Source organism: Danio rerio, chromosome 7, assembly GCF_052040795.2.
Source record: "Danio rerio strain M-AB ecotype USA chromosome 7, GRCz13ab, whole genome shotgun sequence".
Lineage (NCBI taxonomy): Eukaryota > Metazoa > Chordata > Actinopteri > Cypriniformes > Danionidae > Danio > Danio rerio.
In genome coordinates this window covers 73,725,123-73,752,741 of record NC_141027.1, presented here as the reverse complement: position 1 = coordinate 73,752,741, position 27,619 = coordinate 73,725,123, and the positions used below count along the sequence as shown (strand labels likewise).

Here is a 27,619-nt window from a genome sequence, read left to right as displayed (position 1 = left end):
CTGCTTCCACATATACACATCTAATGAGGCACATTATAACCTAAACAGAATATGCTGCCATCTAAAAGCAAAATTTAAAAAAAATTACCTTATTTATTCTGTCACGTGGATTAAAGCTGATATATTAGGGAAAATGATTACTATTGAAGTCAATGGGTACCATTAAATAGCATTCTTCAAAATATCTCCCAATAGAAACTCAAATAGGTTGACCAAGTAAATTACATATTTTTTGGGTGAACATCTCTTTAAAACACTGCCGATTTTGCTGATTTCTATTGTAGTAATTCATTTTTTAATACTTTGCTCACACAATCATGATATTATAAAAACAGTTTCATTGGTCAAAGCATGAAGGTTAATATTATTAAACTGGAAACAAAGCTGCTCCTACATACATCTACTGAGGCGCATTATAACCTTATATATTACTTTGAAAGTTATTGGGTACCATTAAACAGCATTCTTCAAAAAAAATAAAAAAAAATCGCCTAATATAAACTCAAATAGGTTGAACACTAACATTTTTTGTGGGTAAATATCTCTTTAAAACACTGCCGATTTAGCTGATTTCTATTGTAGTCATTCATTTTTTTTACACTGTGCTCATATATAATCAAGATCAAAATATAGCATGAAGGTTAATATTATTAAACTGGAAACAAAGCTGCTCCGACATATACACATCTAATGAGGCACATCGTAACCTAAACACAATATGCTGCATTCTAAAGCATGAATTAAAGGGATAGTTCACCTTAAAATAAAAATAACCTCAGTTTTCTCTCACGTGGTTTTAAAGCTGAAATATTAGGAAAAACAATTACTATGGAAGTCAATGGGTACCATTAAACAGCATTCCTGAAAATATCTTCTAACAGAAGCAACTCAAATAGGTGGAACAAGTAAAATACATCATTTCGGGGTGAATATCTCTTTAAAATGATTTCCATTCCTGTAATTAGGAAAGTACACTAAACTGTGTTGACAATCATGATTTCTGCTTGGATTTTCAATGTCTATTAAGGCGAATTGAATGTTTAATAATTTTAAATCACCAAAAATAAACTCCAAACGATGCTTGGTTCGTCGCAGCCTTCTGTGTTTTGCAATGACATGAGGGTAAGTAAATGAGGACTATTGTATTTTGGTGTGGAATATTGCTTTAATTGGTTTCACTAGCACAGGTCTGGGGAAATAATTTAACTGTCCTGACCCAGAACCTAATGACCGCTTGAACAGTGCAATCTCCAGCACGCACATGTGCCTTTCAATTAATTTGCGGAAGCATAAACCAGCTAGAATCTACTAATTTTTGGATCGTGCTTAAAACATGTCACTAACGATGAGCTACAAATAAAAATCCTGCCAAGAAAAGAAACAAACATAAAAGGTAAACGCTGCCATCTTCTGGGGAATATTGTATTTGCATCTCTGTATGCGTGTCATCTCTAGATAACATTTAGAAGAAACAAAAAATACACCATTTATACTTCATCAGTGACAATCAAAACCAATAATGTCTGCAATCCTGAAGGGGGAGGGAGGAAAAAAAAAAAAAAAACTTTGCTGGTTTTCCCGCTGCACTGCTTGCAAAGTCCAAATCCAGAGATACTTCATTAAGAGATACTTATTTCTCGAAATAGTTACTTTAATGCTTCCAAAACTAATAAATGCATCATTAAATAAATCAAAACATGGCATATCAGTAAAAATAAGTGCATATTCTACAAACTAGCCAAATTTCCATGGTATTAAGATTAAAATAAAGATTCCAGGAAAGCAGAATTTTTTTTTAAAGACATTTATTTTTTTTGACAGTTCCATACAAATGTTTATTTCTTCTTCTCGACGTCCTGCTCGGCGGCCTCCTTTGCCCTCTTGGCACGGATGCCGAAAAGACGGGCATTGGCGCGGGCCATACGCAGGCTGGCGAAAGCCTTGAAGTTCTTCTCGTCCTCCGAGATCACGCGGGCCTTCTCTTTCTTGTGCACCTGCAGAAAACACAATTTTACTCCGCTGCAGTCAACGACAATGCATGTACACTTTAGAGTCAAATACAGTCATCAGCAAAAAGGGTTCAAAGTGGATCATCAAGGAAGTGCAGAGATTCCGGAGAATTGTCATCATTTGACTGTGTGAGTATCAGCCATGAGCAAAGAAAAGGGCAGTTAAAGGACTTTTGGCATAAATAAAATCATCATTTTGACTCATGTATTTCACAAATATACAGTTTTGTAGCCCAAAATGATATTAATAAATGATACTAAAAGGCTTCCAATTCGCTAAAAACAGTACACAAAATATAGTTCCATTTGTCAGTCCACTAGCAGGTTAATATTAATAAACTGGAAAGAGAAAGTTGCTCCTACATTTATCTAATGAGGGATCAAATTCTCCCTAAAAAAATGTCATTTCTATAAAATCTGGAAACCTTTCAGATTTTTTTTAAAGAAATAAATTCCACAGGAAATGGTTAAATTGACTAGACTGAAGGTGCTTCTTTCACACTTGGTCCAAACCCAAGTTTGATTGTCCGTCCTCGGCTGGTTTGAGTCTTTATTTACCCCAAATACGCTTGCGTCATCAAGCTACTGTTTTTTTTTTCAAGGCAGTTGCTAGATGATGGACAGCTACGAAAGAAAATCGGCAAAATGAAAAGATGCAAGCATATCAGGGTCGTTCTGCTTTTACTGAATGTTTTGGTTGTGTTATCAAAACCAAAATACAGAGAGCAAAAATAATAAAAACGTTCAGAACGACACACGGCGTCTGCAGAAGCTGTTTTTATAGAAGACAAGCAGACATTTTCCCTGTTAGCACTGGGTCAGTCCCGCTTGTTGCCAAGGTAGGTGATACACACACAAATGAACGTTATGAAAAGTAATATGTTGGCTGTAAATTCGGTGGTTCACTTCCGGTTTTTGGTTGGATTAAGTTCATATCAGAAGTGAACCACACCGTACCCCAGACCACCTCTTTCAGGCAGACTCTGGTACAGTTCACTAATGCACACCTTAATTCAGAAGACATCGTTAACACTAGCGAAATACACTAAACTTTGATGTCAAATGAACCGGGAGCGGACTCAAAGTGTTAGTGTGAAAGCACCCTCATTTAGATTAAAAGACGAGACGTGACTTTTAAGGGACTGTTTCATATGAATTTATTAATCATTCTTACTGTTCAATAGACTGATTTCACGCGGCCGCCATTTTTAAAAGCAAAATCGAGGCTGCGGTGGGAAGAAACCTGGAAGTGTTGTTGGGAGTTACATATGAATGTTGTGTACTTTGCTGTATATCTTATCAGCAAAGAGAGTGACAAATTCATAATTTCACCGCTTTGAGTGACCCGAAGGTCCATTCTGAATGAACGGTGAAAATAAAAAGGGATATCAGAGCTCATTTTCAGCTAAGGGAAATGGAACTAGTTAGCTAACATTTTCTTTCCCAAACACACATATTAGATGCTATTTATCAGTTAATGAACTGATTCTTTACTATATTAGACTCGTCACGATACTGAATTAAAAGAAAAACCAGCAATTTCATGCTAACATTTAAGGCACTGTCGATGGATTTCTTAAAAAAAGCGCCGATTTGCCATTGTGTTCACATGCTCGAAAGAAATGCTTGTGATTGGCAGAGAAGGTCATCAGTTCACCCTCCCATTCTTTAAAATGGGAGCCGCGTGAAATAATCGTACAACCGTGAGCTGTCGTAGATTATTAAAGATGCAAACCCCTCACTGCATGACAGCTGCACCTTTAGCAAACCTAATAATACCAGCAGCACAAGGACTTTTTGATCGTTTGATTGTCCACTGTGCTGAGTGCGCATCTCTTTTTTTAAACTGAACAGTGTCATCATCGATGACGCAAGTGTGCTCGTGCTCATATGCAGTCTGAGGGCAGCTCGTTGGGGCCAAGGGAAGGGGGGACAAGCGTGCTTCGGCACAGTTCAAGGCAACTACAAATAGTGCGAGTACACCCTTGTGTTTGAATGTTTAAAAACAATAAAAGTTATCAAAGTAATTAATTGTTATGAAAGGCCCCATAAAATGCTTTGAAATGTGCTTTTTTTTTTTCAATGTTAGACAATCTCAACCGAAAAACGGAGAGGGCAGGACAGTGTAGCTCCTCTTTTAAAAAAGTAACCAATAGTGTTTTAGTGTAGCTCCTCTTTTAAAAAAGTAACCAATAGTGTTATCACAGCTCCGCTAGCGAGTGTTTAAGCTCAAGTGCACTAAATGATAATTAAACAAGTAACATCTTGAAGACGGCAGGGCACGTCAGACACTAGAGAGCTTTTGAGTAGTCAAGATTTGATGGAAAACTGATGTATGAGGTGACGGGGAAATAAAACTGACCCATTTAGGTGGAAGAAACAAACTACAGGCTTTAAATGTTTATATCGGTTTTATATCTTTTAAACTGTTTTGTCCCACACTAGCTTATAGATATCCTTGAAGACTAACACACTGATACTAACATCTAAATAATATTATTTTAATTTCACTGACTTTAAACTAACAAATTAAAGCCTTTTAGTATCATTTTACATCTGTGACCCTGGACCATGTGCAACAGGGTTTTCCAAAACACTCATGTTCACACTTTAGATACCCTAGAATTTTGGGCATCAAATACAACATTGTAGACTGTATAGGGTTAAAGATGCATACTTTTTTGATGGGCATGACTGGTCCAGTAAGCTGTGTTGCCATCTTGAGCTCCTCCTCCTACAAATACATAAAGAGAAAGTTAAAAAAAGACCAAAAAATTCACACACAAAAAAAAAAAGTGTAGCTGAATAAACTGCAGTCATCAGCCAGAAAAGGGTTCAAAAGTCATCAAGGATGTGCAGAGATTCCGGAGAAAGCCGTCATCATCTGACTGCAAACACAGAAGCTGTTGTCTATTACAAGTAACTAAAAGATTAGACCTGACAGCACATGTATTGTGTGTGGTGTAGGAGTGCAAGATGCTGACCTTCAAAATTAAAAACTACATTTTGGAAAGCGTTTTTGCACTAGTACGTTGACTGATTGAGGGTTTTGATTGATAAATACACAAGTGCCTTGTATTAATGAGTGATTCAAGGAACGATTTACAGATAAATAGCTGCGTCATTTAGAAACACCACATGTGACTGCCATAGTTATATAAACACTGTGTAGCCTAAAAAGTTAAGGTAACCCAAACCATTTGAATAAATTGATGGCAACAAACCCTTTTAGTTCAAAAACTAATCGTAATGAGTACCATGAACTTAATCCATTTGAGTAAAGGAAGCAATTTGAACAGTAAAAACTGATAAATGAAGAGAACTCAAATGAACTGAGTACTGTAAAACCCAATAAGTTAAGGCAACTCAAAACATGAGGAAACTGATTGCCACAAACCATTTGAGAAAAAAAAAACTAATCTATGAGTACTGTGAACTTACTCCATTACAGGTTACAGTAATGTGGTATTTAAATAACTCATCATCTTCAACAATGATTTCAAAACTATTTTCAAAAAAGTGGAAATTACTTTCTGTAAATTGAGTTAACTACACATTTAATTTGATACAGATGACTGTGGGGTTTTACAGTGTATAAAAATACAACAATAACAATAAAATAACGAGTCGGCACCAATGGTGTAGTGGTTTAGTGCATTGACACATGATATTTACAGCGACCCGTTTGAATCCCGCCTCAAGGTCCTATGCCGATCTTTCCCCCCTCTCTGCTCCCCACACTTTCCTGTCTATACTCTCTACTGTCCTACCAATTAAAGGTGAAAACCCCCAAAACAAATATATATATTTTTTTATTTTTATTAAAATAACGAAACTAAGTCAAATTCCTCTAATGTAACTCTGTCATTTATATTTAAAAAAAATCTCATTTGACAAAATATCCCAAAAATTGTGATCTACTCATGTTGACCATTTCAAAAATATCATACCGTTTCCCCAAAAAAATAAGATGCATTTTTTGGTCTTCCTAACTTGGGAAAATTATTAGTGAATCCTAGCCTTCAATAATTAGCCCAGTTTGTTTCACTCCCATCATCTTCGACTTGAAGAAACCCCTCATCCACCCCATCGTTCCCCCTTTTTCATCCTTCTACAACTTCCTGATCATGGATGCCCTTTATGCTATATGACCAGGCGGGAGCCCTGGGCTCAAGTTTCTCTTGAGTTCTCTCAGTCTCAAGTAATAGGTAGTGTGAACTCTTGAAAGTGGGTCTCAGAATGAACAAGCATTGCATTATATTACATGATTCCCCACCGTGTCTTTAAAATATGAACATTGATTTTCAAGAGCATTTTCACAGAGCTTCTGCGCTAGCCTGCTGCTTCTGATGACGCATGCGTGGAAACGGCTTGTCTTCTCGTTTTCAACTTGAACTACTAAATGAATGCTTACGTCTATTTAACAGATTATATTATAATTGTATTCATTACAACATCGATGCTGTAAAAGGAACTGTATAAAATTGAAGTCACCGGAAGTTTATTTGTATGGAAAAAAAAAAACACTAGCTATTAGTAATATGTTTTATATTTAATCAGACAACATCAAATGATGAGCTGAAGCCGGTCACTTACAGTACTGTCTCCCTTCTTGGGCTTAGCCGCCTTCCTGGGGAAGATGATGAGTTTGGTGCGGTATTCCTTCAGCCTCTGGACATTGGCCTGCAGAGACTCTGTGGATCTGTTGCGACGGCGTGAGTCAACAGAGATGCCAATGGTGCGGGCCACCTTTTTGTTGATTCCAGCTGCCTGTGTGGGCATTTTAAGAACGCAATCAGAAGATTGTGAGACTTGTTTATGCTGGAAGAGCCCTGACACGAGTCAAATACAGTCATCAGCAAAAAGGGTTCAAAGTGGATCATCAAGGAAGTACAGAGATTCCGGAGAATTGTCATCATTTGACTGTTTTTAAGAGTCATTTATGAGCAAGGAAAAGGACAGTTGAATGATTAGTTCACTTAAAAATCAAGATCATCATGTCATTCCAATCCCATGATCCCATCATTCAATCTCAACACAAATTAAGATATTTTAGATTAAATCAGAGAGCCCTCTCATCCTCCACAAACAGCAACGGTGCAGAGACATTGAAAGTCTAGAAAAGGAAGTGCAAATAGTCAAAAGAGTCCATCAACTGTAATCATATGAAGTAGGGCTGCACAATATATTGTTTCAGCATTGATATTGCAATGTGCACACCCACAATAGTCAAATCGCAGGACATTCAATGCTCTGTTGGGGTAATGGTTAACTATATCCAGTGTTAAAATAAGTGCTTCCCAACCCTGTTCCCAAAGGCTCACCAACACTAAACAACTTAAACCTAATCAAACCAGAATCAACTCATCAGAACATAAGGCTACAAAACCTGAAGCTAATGGGTGAGATAAAGGAGGAATCCAAAATGTGTACTGTTGGTGTGCCTTTAAGAACAGGGTTGGGAAACACATGAAACAACATGATTTGTGGAGTCATTGCAAAGTTTAGCCATAAAGTGACTAAACTGTATAGAATTTACATGCGTTTAAGGACCCGTGACTGAGCATTTAAAGCCAGATTAAAGCATCCAAACGAAAAATACATTGAATCTTTCCTTTTATTATGTATACACACACACGATGAAAACAATTCATATTTAAATATATTTATACATTTGTATATAATAAAACTATATGCAATATATTTATACATTTGTATATAATAAAACTATATGCAATATATTTATACATTTGTATATAATAAAACTATATGCAATATATTTATACATTTGTATATAATAAAACTATATGCAATATATTTATACATTTGATTATTTTTTGCCTGAATACTGCTCGACTAAGAAAAGCATATAATACAGTGCATTATATTTGTATCTTTGCACCACTGTTTTTAATCAAGGCTTGTGTTTTGGTTTATTATATTTCTCAGATGCGCTAAATTACAAAATCATCCTAATCAATCGATGTATATATGCGTCACAGAAGAATAAAATAATGCAATGCCAGTTTTTTCCAATATCGTGCAGCCCAAATGTTTTGTGCAAAAAAAATAACAATAAACAAATAAAATAGTAAATATGATTTTGCTTTCCTAAAGCACTCCTGCATCAGGTCAGGGTGTGTGTTTACTATGGGCAATACGATGCATTGCCATTAGAGTCAGTAGCAGAACAGGCAAGCGACATATTGCCCATAGTAAACCCACTGTGATCTGAAGCAAAAGACATTGGGAATTTTTTTTTTGGCATAAAAATAAAGTTTAACCACTTAAGTCAGTTTTTGGCTCCTTGTCTGGACTTTGAACATCTCAGGACCCTTGCTAACTAGGATATAAGAGCTCTTGAAATTCATCTAAAATATTTTCATTTATCTTTTAAAAAAAAAAAATGAAGGTTTCGGGGCATTGGAAGGGCATGATGAGTAATTATTTATGCCTTTTTTGAGAACTAATCCTTCAATGTGTCATTTATACCAGAAAATTAAAACAGCCATTTACTCAGCCTCATGTCATCCAAACTCAAGTTTATAAAAAGAAATTCTGAAAGGACCTCTACTGAAAGACTGCACTGAAAATTTAAGTCCGAACACGCCATTTAAATAAATAAATAAATAAAAAACATAAGAAAATTAATCAAGTGTTGAAGAGCATTTAAATCAGGTGTTAAACTAAATTAAAATGTGTAAATAAAAGGCTTAACTAAATTGGTTCGTTCAAACTAAACATAAGAATTGGGGAAAGAAAATCACTTTGTTCTAGGCATGATAATATATATATATATATATATATATATATATATATATATATATATATATATATTAAAGACTAAGTAAAAGTGTTTGGAACATGTGTAAATGACCTTTTTAATTTTTAGCCGACCTTTTCCTGAACATCAGGCACTGACTAGACAACTGTACCTTCAGCTCCTCCAAGGTGAAGCCACGTCCGGCACGGACCTTGGTGTGGTAGCGGATGGTCGGACACCTGACTACTGGCCGAAGAGGTCCAGAAACTGGTCTTGGAGCAATACGACGGGCCTTTGCCTGGCGGGCCTTACGTCTGAGGTACAAATGAGATGAATTAAAATAAAGTGATGCTCATCATAAACCTTCAACACATGTGTGGACACACTTATTACCTGCGGATCTTTCTGGCAGGCTGGTTGAACCAGGTGCGCACTCTCTTCTGCCAGTCTTTATGAAAGTGAGGGTTCAAAATCATGCCATTCCGGCTGGGAGCCATGGTTGTTCACTCCTAATGCGAAAATAAACAGTTCACATATACAGTAGTCAACATTTGAAGTGAACCAAAAAATTTTATCAAAGTAGTCCTAAAACTATTCCACACCCATTCTCCTCGTAGGACAATTAAAAACCTATTCATCCATTCCAGACGTTGACAACAGTCGATACAGTAAAAAAAGAAATCCGTACACTGCACTTAAGCTCTGAAAAAGGATTTATTATAACATTTCAACCTACATGGTCTTCAACAGACTACTGTTGACAACTTAAGGTACAGTTGGGTTTTTATTTGCACACGGACTTTCTCCTTAATGTCATTTGCAAACTCTAAATAGTGAAGTCATATTAGCAGCCAATAATAACAAACTACAACAAAGTTTAAAGTCAATTAAATAGTGCTAATATTGTTTTCAAGTCATATTTACATGATTTCGGATCTTATATTCAATTTAGTGTAGTAGATAACATAGGGAGCTTTAAATAAATGAAGGACGGTGAGAATATACAACCAACTTTACCTCAATACACAACTTTAACCTTTGCTTCATGAATACTTATGACACATTTGCTTATATTCAAGTGATAGTTCACCACAAAATGAAATTGTGCTCTCAATTAAGTGGTTAAAAAAAACTGAGTTTTTTTTCAGCTGCACAAGATATTCGGGGAAAACAGGCTAAAAAGCGTGTAACCGCTGACTTGAACAGTAGGAAAAACAAATACTATGGAAGTCAATGGTTACAGGTTTCCTCAGAATGTTGTGTTCAACAGAAGACAGAAACTCTAATTATTTAAAACCAGTATAAAGGTCGAGAACATGGCCAGATTTGGGTGAACTACCCCTTAAATCCACAAGCCACTATGCTGCATGTCGGCTCAGTTACTCGGACGCTGTCATGCTTGTGGACCACGGCGCTAATAATACAACCAACTTGAGTTAAAAAGGCAGATAATAAGCTTTAGCCCACTTTTAAAGTGCCGTATTAGTTAGCTCTGCATTAACACAGCAATTGGTTAGGTAAAAGCGGCTACATGTTGGAAATACACATCCAAACATGAATTGAAAACCGCCACAGTGCTCGGTGTCAAAAAACTACTCGTTTATTTTTTCTCAACATTGTCTAACTTCAACAATACAGCCAGTAACGGGTATAAAACTACGACCAGATTCAGGTTTTATGACTTAAATGATTGCAAGATAACTTAGAACTGAGGATTAATACGGATAAACTACATGTTTAGCTGGAATAAATGAACATACCGTCCTTAGCGGAAAATGGCTGAAAGGGAAAAGGAAGTGACAACGCAGGGTTTTATGGGAAGTGAAGAAAACAGCCAATAGCGTTGAGCGAAGCGCCAGTGTGCAGGAAGTGTGAAGCTGGGTTTCGTTGCGATAAATCAACACGTGGATACTGGACAGAGGCACATTAAAAGTTCGACAAGTAGCAGTTCAGTGACAGACCACAGTCGTGCAGAAAATACAGATATTGTTTGTCATGCAATACACAAAACTCATCAGGCTTTGAACAACTTCAGTTGTGTGTAACGAATCTAAAACATCTGAAAGTCTAATGTTTATCAGTACATTACAGAAAATAATGAACTTCATCACAATATGCTAATTAAAAAAAAACACCTGCATGTTACTATTATTTTCATTTTGACGGACGTGATTGAAAATCGATCACTAGTGGGCGCTGTAAGACGTGTTATGCAGGACTTCCCCTCATAATATGTTGATTGTAGCAAAATTTTATATCCACAAATGTAGATTTGTTAAAGTTTCTCCTTGTTTCAAAACATTTAAAATGATTGCAAAATTTTATATAAATCTAAAAAACAGGTAAAAACAAAAGATGCCTTGAGCTTCTGTCAACTTAGATGGACTGACCCCCCTGAATGTAATGTATTTTCTTTTTGTATTGTTTAAAATTTATTTATGTTGTTATTATTATTTTGTAATGTTTTGTTTATTATATGCTGCTTGGATCTAATGTTATCTATGTTTAACAATGGAAGTTGAAAATGCCTCTTTGTTATTTAAGGATTAAATAATAATAATAATAAAAGCTTTACTTCCCCTCATGAAACAATACTATAGTATTCAATAGTATTTATTGAGCCATCCTGTAGCAACGTTTATAATATTTACAACATGTTGTTAATGAATGCACCAACTATAGTAATCTGAAACAAAAACTGTAGTATTCTTCGTTTTAACTACAGTAAACTGAGTGTGTTGTACTTTATCATGTAGTATTGGGTGATATGTCTGTATTACTAATTGTTTCATTACAATAATTACTATAGAATTACCACAACAGATTAATTTAAATACTTTATTATAGTATGACCCAAAAGCAGTGTAGTAATTATTTAATATGGATTATCAAAAAGCAGTTTTATTATAATTTGATATCTTTCAAATGCCTCTGACCCTGGTATATGGTTATCCTGGTCCATAAATATTACTGTAAAAGTGATTGTAAATTAGTTTAAAATGGTATTTGGAGAATATTTAGATACATGTATTTATTTACATGTTTTATTTTATCCAAATATTTTTATCCTATTATTCATCGTAATAAAGTTTTAATTGCATTTATATTTCAGTTTCTTTAAAAAAGATCCAATAATATATATATACAATGACATGTATATACAATGACAAGTGCTAAAACTATTTTAATCATGCATATTATATTTGTTCTCATTTGATCATCACATAATTGTTGTGTATATACACACACACACATATATATATATATATATATATATATATATATATATATATATATATATATATATATATATATATATATATATATATATATATATATATATATTGTCACAACAATTATGTGATGATCAAATGAGAACAAATATAATATGCATGATTAAATAGTTTTAGCACATGTCATATTGGCCAAAACGTTAACACTTCCTAACAAATGTAAACGAGATGTAAACACTTTAACCCAGTTTGAGATTTTCTTGAGGGAAAACGATACTATGATCAGCCTTCATTAATCATTGATCGCTGGAACACTGAAACTCATCAGTGTTTTAATCTGAGGGCAAAGGTCAAGGTGTTTTGGGCTGACAAGTGGCCATGGTTCCCTTCTGCACGTGTGTGCTCTTCCTTCCCAGCATCAAGAGACAAACAAAAACTCCATACTATACAAAACTAAAGACTACTAAGAACTGTTCAAAAACTAAACTTTGTCTCAAATAATTTTCGTTGCAGTATCTGAAACAACATTTCTGATAATAACAGCAATCTGTAGTTAAGAATGATTTTATTTTGAAACTGCACGCTAGGATATGTTCTCAGACAATCCTTTGACATTCAATTATTTTTCTTCAGCTTAGTCTCTATTTCAGAGGTCGCCACAGCGGAATGAACCACCAACTATTCCAGCATATGTTTTATACAGCGGATGCTGCAACCCAGCACTGAGAAACACCCATACACACTCATACAATTTTTTAACATTCATTGAAAGTTGTGTAAATGTTAGCATGTAGCTAATGTTAGTAACCCTTATGTGCTATCAGGAATGTTTTCATCCATTCTGAGGTGATTTTGAGGCCTAATTTGGCCATAACTTCCTCTGTGTTTCAGGAAATGCAATGATTTTTCGTGACAATTCTTAGTTTGGCATATATATTTTGGGAAAAAAGCTTTAACAATATACTCTTGGCATATAGACTATCCTTTTGTTATGTTTGGGGCCGTTTTTGCCCCATTGACTTCCATTAAAATGGCATTTTTTGATTGCAAAACCATGGCCAGTGTTTGGGAAAGTTACTTTAGAAAGTAATGCATTACAATATTGAGTTACTCCCCAAAAAAGTAACCTGTTGCATTAAGGCCCTGCTTACACTGTCAGGTCTTGATTGCTTAATTCCGATTTGTTGCCTGATTTTTTTGTTTGTCCATATACACGTTAATTGTGACCCATATCTGATACATGTGTTTACACTTGCCATACTATTTACGATGTCGTGCACGTGTAAAGGCGAGTTCTAGCATCTGCGCCACACTAGCTACGATGAAAGAAATTGTCTTGCTTTTTTTGTTCTAGCTCTTCGAAATATGCGAAGATCGCCCAACTTTAAAATGATTTTGAGGTGGAGGAGAAGGGAAAGGGCCGTCATCGCAGCTATGCTATATATGGTGTCCTCCACCATTCAGAGGAATTTATGGGTACGAAAGATCTCAGGTCTGGTGGGAGCAAATTGTGACGACTGACTACTTTCCTCCTCCACTTTTCCTCCTTCCTTCGATGTTGTTGCTGTTCACCGCGGCGGCATCTCCACACGCTTTTCCTTCTACGTCATTAAACCGCAGAGAAGCACCACATCGTCGCAAGATTAATGACATACAAAAAGGAATGCCTAAATCTGAGCTGTTTACATGACAGTCGCATTGTCACATATCCGATTTATTTCCCCTTATGGAGGCCTGAAACCGATCTAAGAATATCCAAATACATGCGTTTCGTTTCATGTTTACAAGGTCATAGAACACATCCGATCTGTGTCACATGTAAAAAATTGTAATTGGGTCACATTTAACTGACAGTGTAAACGGGGCCTTAGTTACTTTTAAGGAAAGTAATGCGTCACGTTACTTTTGAGTTACTTTTTCATACCTCCCTGAGGCTCTTTCAGAACATGCAGGGTATCTTTCTGTTTTTTAAATAGAAAGGCTCTGCGTTTAACGACAAACTATATAACCTACACATTCATTTACTATTTAAAAAAATAATAATTAAAAAAAGATTAGAATATTGTTACCTTCTGAGAACTTCCTGACGCTAAACATGCCGTGAAAGTTGAAAGCAATGTTTGCTACTTTTGTATGTTTGTCTTATTAGTACAGTAAAACTATGTTCATTGACACAATCCCCCTTTCAATACCTTTCTTCCATGAGTTCAAAATAATGAGAAAACCTCCATCACAGAAATGTAAGGCTCAGCCATCTTGATTTCTGTCTGTTATATAACTTGACTTCTAGTTGGTCAGTGTCAGATTTTTCTGATGAATCATCTGCAAATACCGCAGAAGACTTACTGGGACTCACATGGACACAAGATTCTCACAGAAATCAGTCATGTTTGGTGAAGAAAAACTTATGGTTTGGGGTTACATTCAGTATGAGGACATGCAAGAGATCTGCAGAGTGGATGGCAACATCAACAGCCTGAGGTATCAAGACATTTGTGCTGCCCATTACATTACAAACCACAGGAGAGGGCAAATTCTTCAGCAGGATAGCGCTGCTCCTTATACTTCAGCCTTCACACCAAAGCTCCTGAAAGCAAAGAAGTTCAAGGTGCTCCAGGATTGGCCAGCCCAGTCACCAGACATGAACATTATTGAGCATGTCTGGGGTAAGATGATGGAGGAGGCGTTGAAGATGAATCCAAAGAATCTTGATGAACTCTGGGAGTCCTGCAGGAACGCTTTCTTTGCCATTCCAGGTGACTTTATTAATCAGTGATTTGAGTCACTGCAGAGATGTATGGATGCAGTCCTTCAAGCTCATGGAAGTCATACACAATATTCATTCTGCTTCCACTGCAGCATGACTTTATATTCTATACTGGACATTATTTCTGTTAAGTGACAAGACTTTTGTTTGAGCAAAGTCAGACCTTACTGCCCTAATTAAATAATTAAAAATTAAGACATGATCATAATTTATTTTGGTAAAGAGACTTTGGCTAGAGACTTTGCCTTTCATATAAGCCACTTCTGACACTAAATGATTAACTAGAAGTCAAGTTATTATTTGCTGTTCCTAAAACTTTTGTCAGGTAGTGTATACTATTACATCCGGTGAACAGTACTGTGCACTCATTAGTTAAACCGTTTAAGAATTATTCATTATTAAACATGACAAGAATGAGTGACTTAGTGACAGTATCTGAATATGAAAGTGAGCAAACAGCACCATAAAACAGAGGCAAAATATGGCTCAAAATGCTACATTGTTGTTTTTATTGCATGTCATATTACTTTAGCCTCACACATTATTAATATCAACAAATAATAACTAAAAATATATATATATATTGAAGACAATCAGCAGAGCCAGCCCTCTCTTGGTTTGAGTCCATATAAAGCACCTCAAACTGTCCCCAAAAGCCCTTAGAAATGTTTGGCTTTTGACTGCAAAGTCTGTTAATCTACAGAACACATTACCAAATATTATTTTGGTGGAGAGAGAGAAAAACAATTACAAAAATCAAAATAAATAGATCGGAAAGAATCGGATTAGTACTCAATCTAACATCAGGTTTCTAAAGCGGCCATCTTAAAGGCTTCATCATCCATGATAAAAAAAAAAGGTTTACGAATCGAGGGATTTGATGAATTTTTCGTAAGCAGCTTCATCCATGAGTTCATCAAGTTCTGCAGGTTTCTCTATGGTCATTTTAATTAACCAGCCTGGAAGAGGGAGGATTGTTCGTTATATATTATATTGTCATTACAGTATTTTGTGTAATACAGTATTTCCTGGTAGCACTTGCACTCACCGCCTTCATAGCAGGCTTTATTTACTAGTGCGGGGTTTTCTGTCAGCTCTGTGTTGATTGCTGTCACTTCTCCAGTCAATGGAGAATACAACTCGCTAGCAGCTTTGACACTTTCTAAAGCCCCGAACTCCTCTGCGGAAAAAAAGAAGTCATATTTTACGTGCAAAAACAGTTGAAAGGTGTAAAGGCTATTTTATACTTCTGCGTGAAGTGCACCTGTATGCTCTGGTGCAGGCTGCACATGGACACATAGCCCTTGCTGTGGCCGACGCTGATGCGCAGCTCTCAAAAAATATAACTACACGTCGCTACGGAGCATAGCGCAAGCTCTGAGATTGCTCGGCTTGGTAGCGCTGATGAGTGTAGGCAGGGACCGAGAGCCGCACGAGCCCGATGGAGCGATTGTTTACAAGTGTGGAGTCCCGTGAGGGAGCTCCGGATGGAAACTGTTGTTTTGTGTTTACCTTATGATTAAAGTTGTTGCATGTCCATTGGTTCTCGCCTCTGAATGAGCGAGTTTGAGCTACTTCTACATTAAGGTAGAAAAAACAAAACACCAGCTAAGAAACTCGATACAGAGAAACATAAAAACCTCACTGCCAGTTAACGTTAGAAGTTAAAGTGTTATTGCAGAGCAACACAAATAGTGCACAGAAGTATAAATGCATGGCAAAACGCAAGGCATGCGCCGTGGGTCACGACGATCACTCGAGGCAGAAGTATAAACTAAAGCTTAAGATGAAGAAATTCATTCTCACCCATTTGATCAAGCTTTGTTCCCACTTCTGGAAGCCCACAGTACACAACATCACCTAACGCTTCCTATGGAAAATAAACAAGAGATTAATTGTGACTCATCGCATAGAAAATAAACGTTTTTACATAATAATTTTGTGTACTGTGTACACTACCTGACAACAAACAATAGGAACAACAAACAATAGCTTGACTTCGAGTTGATCATTTGGTATCAGAAGTGGCTAATATGAAAGGCAAAGGCCTCTAGATTACACTTATTTTACCAAAATAAAATATGATCATGCCTTTATAAAGTCATCTGGAATGGCAAAGAAAACATTCCTGCAAGACTCCCAGAGTTCATCAAGATTCTTTGGATTCATCTTCAATGCCTCCTTCATCTTACCCCAGACATGCTCAATAATGTTCATGTCTGGTGACTGGGCTGGCCAATCCTGGAGCACCTTGACCTTCTTTGCTTTCAGGAGCTTTGATGTGGAGGCTGAAGTATAAGGAGCAGCGCTATCTTGCTGAAGAATTTGCCCTCTCCTGTGGTCTGTAATGTAATGGGCAGCACAAATGTCTTGATACCTCAGGCTGTTGATGTTGCCATCTCCTCTGCAGATCTCTCACACACCCCCATAATAAATGTAACCCCAAACCATGATTTCCTACACCAAACTTAACAGATTTCTTTGAGAGTCTTGGTTCAATGTGAGTTCCAGTTGGTCTTTTGCAGTATTTGTGATGATTGGGATGCCGAAATATTTGAAAAATCGAGCACTTTTCCAAATGATCAACTAGAAGTCAAGTTATTATTTGTTGCTCTTACAACTGGGATCGGCAACAAGACTTTTGTCAGGTAGTGTACATTTCACATCTGAGATAAAGGTTTTTATTTACATATATATGTGTACTGTGCATATATATATATATATATATATATATATATATATATATATATATATATATATATATATATATATGCACAGTATATGCACAATATATACACACACACACATAATGTGCATAAAATACAAAACCATACAAAAGAAAAATATTTACACAAAGTATATATTTGTATATAATTTGCACTGTATATAGATAGATATAAACAAATATTTTCTAAAATATAGTGATGTATATATTTATAAACATAGTAACCACTAACCACTAAGCCACCTGGCTGCCTTCTTGCAATTCTTTATTGTTTATTTTTTATTGTATCTGGTTGAAAAGAAGTCCCAATGAACTATGTGGCAGAAATGGGCTTCCATCTATATTGTTTTAGTAGTAAAAAAAACCAACAGCAACAAAAACAAAGTCAAAATGATGTGATGTAACATCTAAACCTGAGCAAAATTGCTGATGCCAACTGTGCCCACGCTGCCCTCCACTCGCACCCATTCGTGTTTGTCTGTAAACTTCAGAGCTGTAAGGACAAAATCAACATTAATGAGCATGATAAAAAACACAAACAAAAAGGAATTTATCAGTCTATATTTATTTGTTGTATTCTACTACATACTACAATTGTATTATTGAATCATTTTTATTTCATTTTATTTGGTGTGCTTTTGAAATTCTTTTTGTTTTGTTTTTTGAGTCATCTGTTCATGTCACGGTCACCAACGATCTAACCTTCATAGAACGCTGGAGAACATTCACATTTACATGGACTACAATCCTGTCTCATATGAACTACAACTCCTGTCATGCAACACAGACACACCTGCTCCACGTCTCCATTGATTAGACTCACACAGCTTATGCTGATTACAAGGACAATAAAAACAGCACAAACACACATTGTGGCTGAGTCTTGTTCTACAGTTTTGTCAACATTACGATGCGTTTTCCTTGTCTTGCTTTGGTGTGTTTTTGACCCTCGCCTTGTTTGTTTATGTTGTCTGCTGCCTGCCTGTACTGACCATCTGCCTGTTTATCTACCACGACTCTGGATTGCCTGTGTGCATCTGTTTGCTCCTGATTATAAACCGTCGCATGCCTGACCATTCTGCATTTGGATCCGCACCCTGTTGTCAGCTTCACATTCACTTTAATTTAGTTTTTTGACAATAGATTTAAAAGCATTAATTTTGGTTAAGTACAGCTCTGTAACTGCATTGTTATAAACCCTTGACGCTTTTTTTTCTAAAGTTCTCTACAACACACACAAAAAAGAATAAAATCACCTAAGAAAAACAGACTTTCAAACTTCTAACATTATGTTTTTCTAAGTAAAGTTATACCTAGTTGACGCCTAAAAACTAACGTTGACGAAAACCGTTTGTGTTCTGTATTGCATTTGTTCCAGTCTGGACCCAAAAGCTGCGCATAAACACCTAAAGGACGGCAGTTGACTGAACCAACAATGTACTGTACATTCTTCACCGGTGTGAGAGGATGTACCTTTCCAAACCTGTAGGTGGCAGCATCTATACAGTCATTCCATAGTGCTGCACGCATACAGGTCATAAACAAAGCAGCGTTTATGCAACAATTTACAGTACTTCTCACCATACACTATAGAATAAACAAGAAATTTAATTTATGTAGTTTTGAAAATTGGGGAAATGGGAAAAATTAGCGCTTTCTATCAAAGGAGCCAATAGATACAGACAATCAGAGACCTGTCTTTCACTGGCGCTAATTCTACATGCTAAATCAGACAAACTCCCACCGATTTGAGCCTGAAAGATGCCTTTAAAGACAGCAATAACTGAAAGTTGCTGACAACCTTTATTTCCAATATGATAACATATTCCCAACAGAATTTTTAGTAGGGGGCGGGTTTTATCTATGCATTGCTCCTCTTCTTTCACTTGCAGCAGACTTATCATTGGAAAGGCGTGGCTAAGCATATTTCATCCAATCTGTCAAGCTGATGTCATCAGAAAAGGATTGACGTTCCAGAGTGAAAGTAAAGTCACGTTTTTTTATTAAAGTTTACACATCTTTTTTCAATGAATTAGGATTAACATGCACAGATCAATTGTTCACTTTAAGACTAACGATGTGAGCTAGTTTAATAAACAATGTGCGTTTAGATTTTTATGAAATTTTGAAGTAACACTAAGTAACTTTTTTTGCTCATTGCTCCCCCTTGTGGTTGATAAGTGCAACTGTCTGCCACCGGTGACATGAATGCTGGCGCTGTTTAAAGGGTCACGAAACACCAAAACACATTTTTTGAGCTGTTGACAGTCATATATGTGTCCCACACTGCTAAAAACACTATTAGGACACCTATATTTCACTAAAAAGTGTAAATTGGTTGTTTTTGTGTTATTTCAAGCAAATTCATACTTCCTGTTTGAAACGAATTTTTGAAGCTGCGTCACGGTCATGACATAATAGCGTGTATTCCAGCGTGCAGACTGGGCGTCTGTGCCAGAGTGTGTCTTATTACGTCTTACAGTGTGATGCATTAATGCATGAGTAAGGCTTGGTTGAAACCAATCGGCGCGCTCTACTGTGCAACTTCATTAATATTCATTTGTGTCACCGTGTTTACACCACAAAGACGCCACGTTGTGTTGGCAAAACAAGCGTGAAGGGTTGCTTTTATAGTTTGCTGCCGTTAAGTTTTGTTTTCATTTTCTCTCTGCGAGAGCTCATCTGGATCACGTCTGGATTAACAGTGTACGCGACGCTCGACAACAATAACTTACGTGTCTAAGGAGGATTATTGTTTACCTGAGAGCTGTTCTCATCTGCAAACGCTGAAATCTGGATTTGCTTGTAGTATTCTCTCCATAAAGACGCGGCTCTAGTTGCTGGTGATTGTCCTGTCTCTACAGATTTGGTAAGTGAGCGACCAGTGCTCTTTGTTTATTCAGTTTGTTCGTATCGAATTAAGTTAACTATTGCACTGAGTGCAGAAATGTTAGCACCGCATTTTGTGACCGGAATAACACATTCGGCTTTCTGACGCTACCTGCCGTGTGCATCTAAGTTTCCGGGAAATGCAGAGTTTTTTTTTTCTCTCATTCGCCGTGCGGTATCAAACATTGCATGAAAAATACACGCTTGCAGCAGTTCCTCGAATCAAATATCTCGTTTGTCGCGAGGGGCATGAATGAATTCCCTGAATGAAAGAGCCAAACTGCAGTTAAAGTCCAACATTTAATAATTTGGCAAATAATTCGACTACAGATGTCCATGTAGGTTAAACACTTCTCCTGTCTGTGTGGGTGTGTATTTTGACTCTGAAACTCGCGCGTGCACAAATAGACACTCCCACACCATCCCACTTTAGTTCCTCCGACACTCCCCCCTAAACAGAGCTGGACACGCCCACTTTTCTGACTTTTTCCAAAGTAGAGGTGTGAAAACACCCTGCTGAAACGAGGGGGTTTCATGGCCCTTTAAATTAAGGGATAGTTTACCCAAAAATAAAACTTACTGCTTGTTCTCACTCAAGTGCTTCCAAAACTTTCATGGGTGAACACAAAAGAAGATCTTTTGAAGAAAGCTGAAAAGCTGTAACCGTTAGGATAGTAGGGAAAACAAAAATTATGGATGTCAATGCTTACCGGTTTCCAGCATTCTATAATAATCTCTTCTTTTGTAACTCACAAACTCAGACAGGTTTGTGACAAGTGAAGGTGAGTAAATGATGACAGGATCTTTAGTTTTGGGTGAACTATATCTTTAAATACTCATGAGTTTGTTGACTATAAAGGGACTGAACCAGCAAATGCAGAAAAGCTGTTTATAAATTCTGTCTATTATAACCAGATGAAGTAGCTCGTGTACACATAATGTCTTAATATCCTAAATAAAGTGGGTTGCCATAAGTTTAAAAGGCTGTAATAAAACAGAATCTTTATTTGTATATCTTTTGGCTCATGTCAATCTCTCTCTCACTGTGGTTTCTTTGCCGGCTCTGCTATAGTGTTCATTTTGAAACTTGCATATTAGATTGTTTCATTTTATTGTTAGCTGTTGACTAACTCCACCTAGGCCACGAGCAAAATATGTGATCATGTGGTAAAGAAGATCACACTGTTCTTCTCATAGTCTGAATATGTTTACCGTTCTGCTCGGAGGGACAGGCAAGCCATTCCTAAATGACTTCATCTAAATATTGTGTTTGAGTTTCTTGCTTTTGTTGAATACAAAAACAGATGTATTGAAGAACATTGGTAACCAATAGAAGGTGGCACGGTGGCGCAGTGATTAGCACTGTCACCTCATGGCAAGAAGGTTGCTGGTTCGAGGCCAGTTGGCATTTCTGTGTGGAGGTTGGAGGTTGCATGTTGCTTGTTTACATGGGTTTATTCCGGGTGCTCCCCCAAAGTCCAAAGACATGCACTCTAGGTGAATTGGATGAACAAAATAGGCTGTAGAGTATGAGTGTGTGTGTGAATGTGAGGGTGTATGGGTGTTTCCCAGTACTGGGTTGCGGCTGGAGGAGCATCTGCTGTGTAAAACTTTTACCGGAATAGTTGGTGGTTCATTCCGCTGTTGCAACCACTGATAAACAAGGTACTAAGCCAAAGTCCAAAAATGAATGAATGAACCAATAGCCATTCACTTCAATAGTATTTCACCCCACTGTCAAGGTCTTACTGTTGCCAACGTTCTTCAAAATATCTTATTTTGCATTCCAGAATTAGAAGTTTTGAATGTGAGTAATCTTAAATATTTAGGTGAACTATGCCCTAAACATTGTTTTAAGTCCTTTTTGTGTCAATTTTGAGCAGTTGATTAAAGTCAATCAAAGTATATAATCATACATACTTTACATATATATATATATATATATATTTAATTGTAATTTTTATGTAAACACAATTTACAATCTTATTCTATTGAACTTTTCCTTTAAGCGTGTCACTTTCAAGGACGTGTTCTCATAACATAAATATTAACTTGGCTGATGATAGTTTGACCATTTGAACTCCATAAATTATTTCCAGATCAGCCTATTTTACTGCAATAGCTTTGAATTCTGAAACTAACTTCTCACATTTTCAAACTGAACATGACGCAGTCACTGAGATTGAAAGTAGCAATAAAAGTTCAAGTTAAGACATGCTGAACAGTGTCATCTCCATGCTAGGCAATTGCAAAACTAAAAAAACGGCTTGCAGACAGGTTTCTCGCACACCCACTGTGGGTTTATGTACAAGGAATCCACAAAATTAGACTTGTGTGTAGGGCAGTGCAATATGACTAACATCTTATGGACAAAATAAAAAAGTCTATCATATCACAAAATGCTTTATCATTTATTTAGTAAAATACACCATAAAAAATGCTGTGTTCCACACAATCTATTTGTGTTGTGTAGGCATGGGATGATAACCGTGTTCAAGGTATACCGCAGTTTGGAAAAGGTTTTAAAATTTTCTGTTATACCCTTCCTAAGGTATATATAAGGTTTTTTATTTACGTTTGTTGTTGTTGTTTTTTAGGACAACAGCATCTCCAGCAGAAAACATATCCAAAGACACCATTTAAAATAGTTTTTGAAACTAATAAAGATAGCAGAAGTCAATGATTTATTTTAATTATTTAGCCTCACATGTTTACTGTTACAAAATATTTTAAATGTTTCTCAAAATAAAATATATTGTTCAATGGGGGAAAAAATGTTTTTTATTCAGACATTTAAAAAGAGCATATTATAGAGCAGTAATCACTAGGGTTGGGTCGATAGATGATGCCATCATCCCTCACCGATGGCTAGGCCCACCCAGAATCTGCACTCGCAGAATTCCACAGATTTTCAGCCCATCATTAATTTTGTTTATATACTTGAGTAAATGTGGGTAAATCTATATTTATTTCGTTTTTTTTAATTAATTTCAGTAATATTATTGTCTAATGTGAAAATGTTCATCTGATTTATGTACAATGCAGTTTGTTAAGTAATGTTTTCTGTCTTTTACTAGATAAATTACATGACAAACTTGCTTTATTTACCAAATCAAGTGAATTTAATTGGATTTGCATTTTAAACATTAAATAAAAGTTAAAAAGACATTAATTTTTATTTCATATATTAAGGTTTTAGTTATGATACTACCAAAACAATTCCCCAAAAATCCACAGATTTCTACCAAAATTCTCAGCAGAAATAGCAAAAAACGTCCGCAGATTTCATCTGGCCCTACCGATGGCTAATAGACACCCGATGCTGAGCATCATGATCACCTGCCCCGCCCCCGTTGCAGCAGCAACCCGCTCGTGAAAAACACACACTTGGGCCCGGTTTACACAAACACGTCTTGGCATTTTAGAACCATAACGATCCACGTCCACATTGGCATTTCATCTAGCATTAAGCCCTCCATCCACACTATACCGCTGAAAATGCACATCACTAGGCATGGGCCGGTGTTAGATTCAGACGGTATGATAACCTTGGATAAAAATATCCCGGTTTTATGGTATTATCATTACTGCTTTAAAATAAATTCTTTTTAAATGTCTGAGTAAAACAATATATTTTATTTTTTGAAAGATTTATAAACATGTCTGGCTACTTATGCTGTCTTTATTAGTAAAAAAAAAAAAAAACAGATTTCTTTACTATTTAAAACTGCGTTTTTGGATTTCTTTTCTGCAGATACTGTTAAAAAAATACATACATACTTAGGAACGGTATTACCAAAGATTTTGGCGGTTTTAAAACCTTGACTTTTCCAACCGCGGTATACCTTGAAAATGGTTATCATCCCAATGCTACACATCACGTGACCACACACACCCACTCTGTCATGCACTCTACTAGTGATGGGTCGTTCTTGAACGAATCTTCAATATGACTCGAAAACTACGAGTCCTCTCAGGGAGGGATTTGTTCATCCACGCGTGCGCACATTTGTGCAGGTAGTATCGTTCATTTTAAGTCTTTTGAGTCGTTCATCGCGGAAAGGCAGAAGCCAATCAGAGCCAGAAAGAGAATTGATCCGTTTATCTCTCGAGTCCTCTATCAGGTCTCAGTCGTTCGTTCACCACGGGCCAATCATATGCGTTTGGAGCCGGGAAAAGAATTGATCCGTTCATCTCTCCAGTCCTCTATCGGGTTTGAGTCATTCGTACATCACGGGCCAATCATATGCGTTTAGAGCCGAAAAAAGAATTGATCCATTCAACTCTCGAGTCCTCGGGTTTGAGTCATTCTGTCAAGTAATGAACGAACGACTCAAGAACCAGACGACTTGAAAGGTGAGCTAAATATCATGGCTCCTATTGACTCAGACTGTGTACATTGGTTAAGATTATATGTGACTGTCAGTGTAAAGTGAACGAAGCACTAACATTTGAAGACATGAAGAGGTGAGCCGAGCAAAGAGACAACAATACCTTCATAGATAAAAAGAGCAGGTAAACATTGAGTTATTATTTTCTTCTTCTTATAGTATCCCTATTTATGACTTATTTGTCGTGTGATCAACCTTTTGGGCTAGTTGTAGATGTGTTTGAAAGCTATTCGTAACATTTAATAATATTTTGGCAAATTTAACCAAATGAATGAAATGACTCGAAAAAAGATTCGTTCATCTCGATAAATGAGACTCAAAGATCCGAGTCAGTAAAATGATCCGAACTTCCCATCACTACACTCTACGCGGACATCTAAGCTCCAGGTTTTGAGCAAAAACCCCCAGAGAGCAGTGCATGTCATTTATCAAGGATGTACCACTGGATCGCGTCTCACTATAGTTGTTAAACGTGACATTTAATTAATCTTGTCTCTATCTAACGACTCTTCTGTCTTTTGAATCCATCAATCTTTCGCTTTCAAACTTGTACTTAGTAACTAACCCAACCCTAGTAATCACAATGCCGTGAAACCATGATGTTTTTATCCAAGGTTATCATACCATCAGAATCTTATACCGGCTCATGCCTAGTTTTGGGACAACATGAAGGAATTAAGTGGACTTGATCATTTCTACAATTTAAGTGGATTGAACATAAAACAATTAAGTTGGCCCCCAAAAAAGATCAAGAGTTGTTTCGTTACAGCTCAATTTAAATAGCTTGAACGGACAGCAAATGTCATTTTTTGAGTGTACAATGTTTAGGCGAATGCTTTTTCATAGATCATATGAGCATAATATTACACATCATTACAAAAATGCAGATAGAAACATGAATAATAACGTCATGCAAAAGTGATGTACAACGTTTACTTTTGCTTTTTATTTGGAGATATTGTATGTTGAGACTGTTGTTTTCTTTATTTTATTAATATTTATATGCATTTCTACATGCTGAATCAAAGATTTGACCTGAAGATCTAAAGTGAAAAATATCATGAGTCTTTGTAAAAGAAAATAAACCTTTCCGTGTGGTCAATATAGGTAGCCTAATTGGTCGAATTTACAGAAAAAGTACTATATTATTTTATATATCACTGTCAGGATATGAGATTTTTCTTGTCATGTTCCCCTGCCCTACTCGCATGATGAAACAAGGAATTCAAATGAAATACATTTCCATATAACAATATCTCAGAGCATCAGAATGCCAGGGGAGTCACTAAATCTTCATGATTTTATATAAATCTCGATTTGAGAACATAATCCTTAGGAAAAAGTCGTCTGGCACAGCAATGAACACCATCATAGCTGAGGACTCCCAGAGGGGCAATGCCTCTACTGACTCGGATTCAAGCATCAGCCCATGCAGAAACAATACAGGTTTAAACCAGATTGTGAGCAGGGCTGAATGCTGAAGCATGGCTGGGCTTTATGCAAGACACTTCTGTCGTATATTTGATCTTGGGGCATCTTGAGAGAGAGAGAGAGAGCACATAAAAATGTGATGCATAGGTTCAATTTCATATTACAGATATATGTTTCAATGAATGGCTGATTTTAATGTGCAAAGTCAGGAGCTTCTGGTCAAACTTCAGAGGCACGAGGTGCAGCAACTTTAACTCATATCTCAACATAACCAAAGCCTCATGACAATCGAGAAAATCAGTCAAGCGTGGGGAGTTTGATGCACGCGTCAGCAAAAATGACATCGACCGGTAGAAATGCACAGAATATTTTTGGAAATTCGAAATGTTGCGTAAAACCTTCTGATAGAATCGGTTCGAAGGATTTCAACGGAAGTCAGAACATTCGAATCCTCGAATAAATCACTGGAATGTACAAAGCCTTCATGACGTAACACAAACAAGCAAAAGTTACAATATAACCATTCGTTTAATCTCAAAACTGCATAACAAACACAACATTCCAGCACATTAAAGCTCTAAAAATAAACTAAAGATTAAACAATAATATCTGCAGCCCTGCTACCTTGTAAAAAAATGTGAGTAAAACTGAGGAACCGTGAAGTTCAGTAAAGTTTTTTTTACCTCCCGAAAGCCGCGAGCTCGTGGAAAGCGTCCTGAAAACGTTTGGTTTTAGCGAATTTTGGCAGGTCCAAATATGTGGAGGTCTCGCGAGCAGGGGCAATGCTGCTGAAAAGTTTGCCGAAACGCATCGGAGCGCTGCACACATCGCCATCTTCACCGACTCCGGGCTTCAGTCATGAAATAACAGCCTGATGCACTTGACCGAACGGGAGGTGCGCGCGCCCGAGTGGCAGAAGCGCGCTCCCGTTAACTAACAGCTCACTGTGCTGATAAGTTGATAAAGGGTAGAGATATCGATAACGACAAGAACATTGGCACAGACTGAATGACCCATTATATACAAAGTCCAACCATGATGAAAGCAAAAGGACGCAGTGAGTAAATATATCCCTCGATTCCCAGATCAAACGTGCATTTATAACCACTTTATAGGTCTTAAATACAGAACAATGTTTATTAGTTGCCATATATGTCACCTAATATGACACAAACTAACAATTCCAGCCATTTTGAGGACATTTCAAATCCTAATTTAACTTTTTTAGACACATTAACAATGTTTTACCATCAAAACTGTCATAGTACTTCAAACTTTGAGGATGTTTCTAAAAAGTAACCCTCAGGAAAAAAAATAATATAGTAATGCATGGTGTTTGTGAACCAAGACAACACAGTGAGTAAATATATCCCTCGATTCCCAGATTAAACGTGCATTTATAACCAATTCA

The 27,619-nt window shown here is 36.6% G+C and overlaps 3 protein-coding genes and 3 non-coding genes across 8 annotated transcripts in view; 1 reads left to right on the top strand and 5 right to left on the bottom strand.

The window, feature by feature from the left end:
• znf143a (zinc finger protein 143a) overlaps positions 1–27,619 on the top strand; it is a 705,859-nt gene that overhangs the window by 446,730 nt on the left and 231,510 nt on the right. The gene's annotated exons all lie outside the window — the stretch shown is intronic.
• Positions 1,146–10,565, bottom strand: rpl13 (ribosomal protein L13). 3 transcript variants are annotated; one of them, XM_087258945.1, is made up of 6 exons: positions 10,533–10,565; positions 9,166–9,281; positions 8,945–9,086; positions 6,606–6,779; positions 4,687–4,743; positions 1,146–1,994 (listed from the first exon to the last, which is right to left on the bottom strand). In XM_087258945.1, the coding sequence occupies exons 2-6, from the start codon at positions 9,267–9,269 to the stop codon at positions 1,836–1,838; spliced, it is 636 nt and encodes a 211-aa protein (XP_087115071.1). In that variant the 5' UTR covers positions 9,270–9,281; positions 10,533–10,565; the 3' UTR covers positions 1,146–1,835.
• LOC137496274 (small nucleolar RNA MBII-202) lies at positions 2,053–2,129 on the bottom strand. Its single transcript, XR_015496703.1, has one exon. It is a non-coding gene; the product is annotated as a small nucleolar RNA MBII-202 (small nucleolar RNA).
• Positions 4,810–4,892, bottom strand: LOC137496272 (small nucleolar RNA MBII-202). The gene has a single exon (XR_015496701.1). It is a non-coding gene; the product is annotated as a small nucleolar RNA MBII-202 (small nucleolar RNA).
• On the bottom strand, positions 6,846–6,927 carry LOC137496273 (small nucleolar RNA MBII-202). Its single transcript, XR_015496702.1, has one exon. It is a non-coding gene; the product is annotated as a small nucleolar RNA MBII-202 (small nucleolar RNA).
• On the bottom strand, positions 15,259–27,109 carry gcshb (glycine cleavage system protein H (aminomethyl carrier), b). Its single transcript, NM_001002579.1, is given in 5 exon segments — positions 15,259–15,731; positions 15,821–15,952; positions 16,579–16,642; positions 17,911–17,990; positions 26,892–27,109. Coding segments are annotated over 5 exon segments (525 nt in total). The 5' UTR covers positions 27,043–27,109; the 3' UTR covers positions 15,259–15,633.

Bases quoted from the DNA above. Each gene is read 5' to 3' on its own strand.
- rpl13 (XM_087258945.1), bottom strand. From the start codon at position 9,269: ATGGCTCCCAGCCGGAATGGCATGATTTTGAACCCTCACTTTCATAAA. The intron at 4,744-6,605 runs GTAAGTGACCGG...ATGTATTTGTAG, and splicing joins CCAAGAAGGGAGACAGTACT to GAGGAGGAGCTCAAGATGGC. The intron at 1,995-4,686 runs GTATGCATCTTT...TGTTTTCTGCAG, and splicing joins CAGTCATGCCCATCAAAAAA to GTGCACAAGAAAGAGAAGGC.